At 44.7% G+C, this 3,777-nt stretch overlaps 1 protein-coding gene across 1 annotated transcript in view; it reads right to left on the bottom strand.

The window, feature by feature from the left end:
• Window positions 1-2,790: 2,790 nt before the first annotated feature.
• Window positions 2,791-3,777, bottom strand: part of BTNL9 (butyrophilin-like 9) — a 23,978-nt gene continuing 22,991 nt past the window's right edge. Inside the window, exon 4 of the mRNA XM_011969460.1 lies at window positions 2,791-3,777. Within this exon, the coding sequence (XP_011824850.1) occupies window positions 3,476-3,777 (302 nt within the window). The 3' untranslated portion in view covers window positions 2,791-3,475.

Raw genomic sequence — 3,777 nt, 5'->3', positions numbered from 1 at the left:
CACTTCCCAAGTCTGCCCTCAGTGGTGTCACATCTTCAGCTTGAAGTCAATCATAGTGGGAGTGCTTGCACCAGGGAAATCGGCTCAATATATTTTTTTTTTTCAGAAAGCCAGTTATTAAACATTTATCAGACACCACTGCATTTCTTTATCATTCTCTCTCTCTGTTTATATTACTATATGTTTTAATGAGCCATTTGAATATAAGGTACAAACATCATAATCCTTTACCCCTTAATACGTAAGTGTACATTTTCTTAAAAGCATTCTTCTACATCAAAATCAGGAAATTAACATTTATCCAATATTATTTAATCCACATACCTCTTTCAAAATGCCCTTTTTCCCCCCAATAATCTCCCTCTCTTTCTCTCTAGAATCAAGCAATCATTCCACCTCAGCCTCCGAAAGTGCTGGGATTACAGGCCTGAGCCAACTTGTCTGGCCCAGTGATATTTTTTATAGATCCAGGATCCCATCCCGGGTCACCGATTGCATTTAGTTCTCCTGTTTCCTTTAGTGTGAAGCAGTTCCTTAGTGTTGTCCTGTCTTTCAGGACCTTGACATTTTTGAAGAGTACTCGTCAGTTTGTCTAATATTTCCTCCTGATTTATGCGTTTTTGGGTGCAGGAATACCTCAAAAGTGATGCCGTTTGTATTCTCCACTGCATTGTATCAGGAAGAATGTGATGTAAACTGTTTTCCCATCTGGTGATGTTAACTTCTGTCATTTGGCTAAGGTGGCATCTGCCAGCCTTCTCCACTGTAAAGTTAATTGGTACGTGTTTTGTACTTATGAGTTAAGAAGTAATATTTTGAGACTCCTATTGTAGGGCAGAGCTTTCTCTTCTCTCCATGAATTTGTTTGTGTGTGTATGTGTGTATGTATGTATGTATGTATGTATGTGTATCAGTGGGGAAATACTTATGGATTCCTATTTTATTCAGGGGTTCAAAATCCATACTGACGTCGAAATCCATTTGACTTGGCTCTTCTGTCCAATCTACTTTATTATTTTCTGTTGTAGGATATTGTAGGCTCTTCTTGTATTTTCCCCGCCCTAGCCTTGGACTCAACCATTTCTCCAAGGAGACTTCATTCCTTTTGCTGAAAATAGTACTAAAAACTAAGTTCTGGGTCTAGGTGTGCCCATTGGTACTGGGGTGGTGTTGTTGCTAAGCCTTCAAACAAGACACAGCTGGGAACGAGCTGCATGCACACACATCTATGTATCTGTCCACGTGTGTGCGTGCATTCCATCTCTCTACATACAGTAAATTACGCCCACGCGTTCACATTGATACCTCTCATTCCAGTCCACCTTAGACTTACTCTCACCCTCTGCTTTCCCCTTTCTGCATTTCCGTATTTCCCTTCACTGATACAGAAACCTGACTCTCAGCACACTTCGTGAATTTTTTTATTTGCACACCCCCCTCTGATGTGTAACCAAACTCCTGGGCCTGTGGGGTGAAAGCTCATCCCCAGAGGTGTCCCTGCCCCATCCATTCCCATCCCGGTGCTGAAGGCCCTGGTGGAAATCTCAGTCCCCATGAAGAGGAAAAGAAAAGGAGAGGGAAAGAGGGAAGAAGGAGGAAAGACCAGTTAGAAAGCTTGGCTGCGACTAGTCTCCCTTCCTCATTCTCCTTCTCAAGCAAGATGGGCAAGGAAAGCTCTGCCTGGAATAAGGGCAAGGGGAGGAGAGCATTACTCCTCTGAATTGTACTCTGAAACAATGCCCTAGGAGATCGTCCAGCAGTTTCATTATAGTTCCTTTCAAATGAATGATTTTGAAGATGAATATTAAAAAAAAAAAACACAGCTTCTTCCCCTTTATTACAGAACTGATACATATACATTATTGAATGTTAAAAAATACAAAGAAGACGTTTAAAAAATACAATTACCAACCATTTTCCCATCCAAAGGTAATCACTAAGCTTTTTGGTGTATCCTTCTCCCCGCCACCCAACTCTTTTAGTTTGCAAAATTTCAACCCCACAGCAAAGCTGCATTGATAGTACAATGAATATCTGTCGACTAGTCACCTAGATTCACCAAGTGTTGTCATTTTGCTACATTTGACTTGTCTCTTTCTTTATATTAATATGTTTTATATTTTTCCACTTAGTCACTGGAAATTCAGTGGCAGACACTGTGGTAATTTATATCTAAAAACTTCGTATGTTTGCTAAGAACAAGAATACTCTCCTACATAGCCACAGTACAAATGCCTCACCCTGAAAATGAAGCCGGGCACAGTGGCCCATGCCTGTACATCCAGCATTTGGGGAGGCCCAGGTGGGAGGATTGCTTGAGTGAGGAGTTTGAGACCAGCCTGGGTAACAAAGTGAGACCCCGTCTCCATAACAAATTTAAAATTAGCTGGGCATGGTGTTGTGTGCAGAGGTGGGAGGATCACTTGGGCCCAGGAGGTTGAGGCTGCATCCCGGCCTGGCCAACAGAGAGACTATCTTGGGGGTAGGGGGTGTAGAACACTTCTCCAGTGATATCTTGTTCATGTTTCATTTTCCCCAATTGTCAAACTAATGATGTCCTTGGTGCCATCATTGATGGTGTTAAATTTAATCACTTGGATGATCTGGTAGACGTCTCCATTGTAAAGTAAATTTCCCCTTTCAAATTTATAAGTAGTGTATAAGGTCACTGCTTTGAGACTGAAAATACCCTGTTCTCCAAAAGACTCTCACCAATAATTAGACTTCACCTCTAAAAGAAACCTTCCTGTTTCTTCTTTTTAAAAAGAAATTTGACTATCAGCATGAACTCATGGATTATGTTTTTATTCAGTGCGTTATCATCTCTCCTGTCATTATTCATCCTGATGTTCAAATTGTCCCACAATTGGTCAGTGAGGTCCCTTCAGCCTGGCTCCTCTACCCTTTTGCCATGTTGCCGTCACGTTTTGAGCGCTTATTTTACTTTACCACACACAATGCTCCAGGCTCACCTTGAAATTTTTGCCCCAGCCCCAGAAGCAGCTGTTTCTTCAACTTCATTTTAATGGGAAATGCTATTTAAAACTAGGATCTGAGCCTTACTTAGGTGAACTCGTTGCTTACGAAGTGTCATTGCGTCTCGACTTTTTTAGAGCTAGCAAACGTATACAAAAAATATAAAATGATACAAATTAACTGATCCCTCTAATGCAGTCACCAAAGCTTTCTCCGTCTTTCTTCCACGCTGGCTTCTTTCCCACCGCCCACCGCAGGCAACCCCGGCTCTCAGCGACTTGGATGTCTTTGTACTCATTCGCTCAGTCCCACAATCCGCATATGAGTTTTGGACGTGTCTCCTTTCCTTGAAGAAAATCGCATTACACATACGCATCTACGTAGGCAAAGGTCCCCCTCTTTGTCCCCCTGGCTGACATTTTGGCTGGTGCACCTGCTCACTTCAGACGGAGCAGGAGAGCAAAGCGCGGGCCTGGGATCCGGGGAGCAGGAGGGCGCCTCACCACCAGTCCGGCGCGGGGTCCGTCGGCTCGTAGGGCTGCAGCCACGTGTCACTGTCGTTCTCTTCGGGGACGCGCGTCCCTCGAACCCGCAGCGGGCAGATGGTCAGGGGATCCGGACGTTCGCCGCCGTCGTGGGCCCGGGGCCTGAAGTAGGCACACAGCGCGCCCGAGAAGGTGTCGTGGAAGGTGAAGATGTGGGAGCCGTCGGACACGTTGAAGAAGGACAGCTGTCCCGCCTCGCAGTCCAGGAAGACGCCCAGGCGCCGCGGAGGCACGCGCAGGGGGAGCGCCACGCGGT

Source organism: Mandrillus leucophaeus, unplaced genomic scaffold (genome assembly GCF_000951045.1).
Source record: "Mandrillus leucophaeus isolate KB7577 unplaced genomic scaffold, Mleu.le_1.0 Scaffold891, whole genome shotgun sequence".
Lineage (NCBI taxonomy): Eukaryota > Metazoa > Chordata > Mammalia > Primates > Cercopithecidae > Mandrillus > Mandrillus leucophaeus.
Note: the sequence above shows the minus strand (reverse complement) of the source record. Positions and strands in the feature narration are given on the sequence as shown.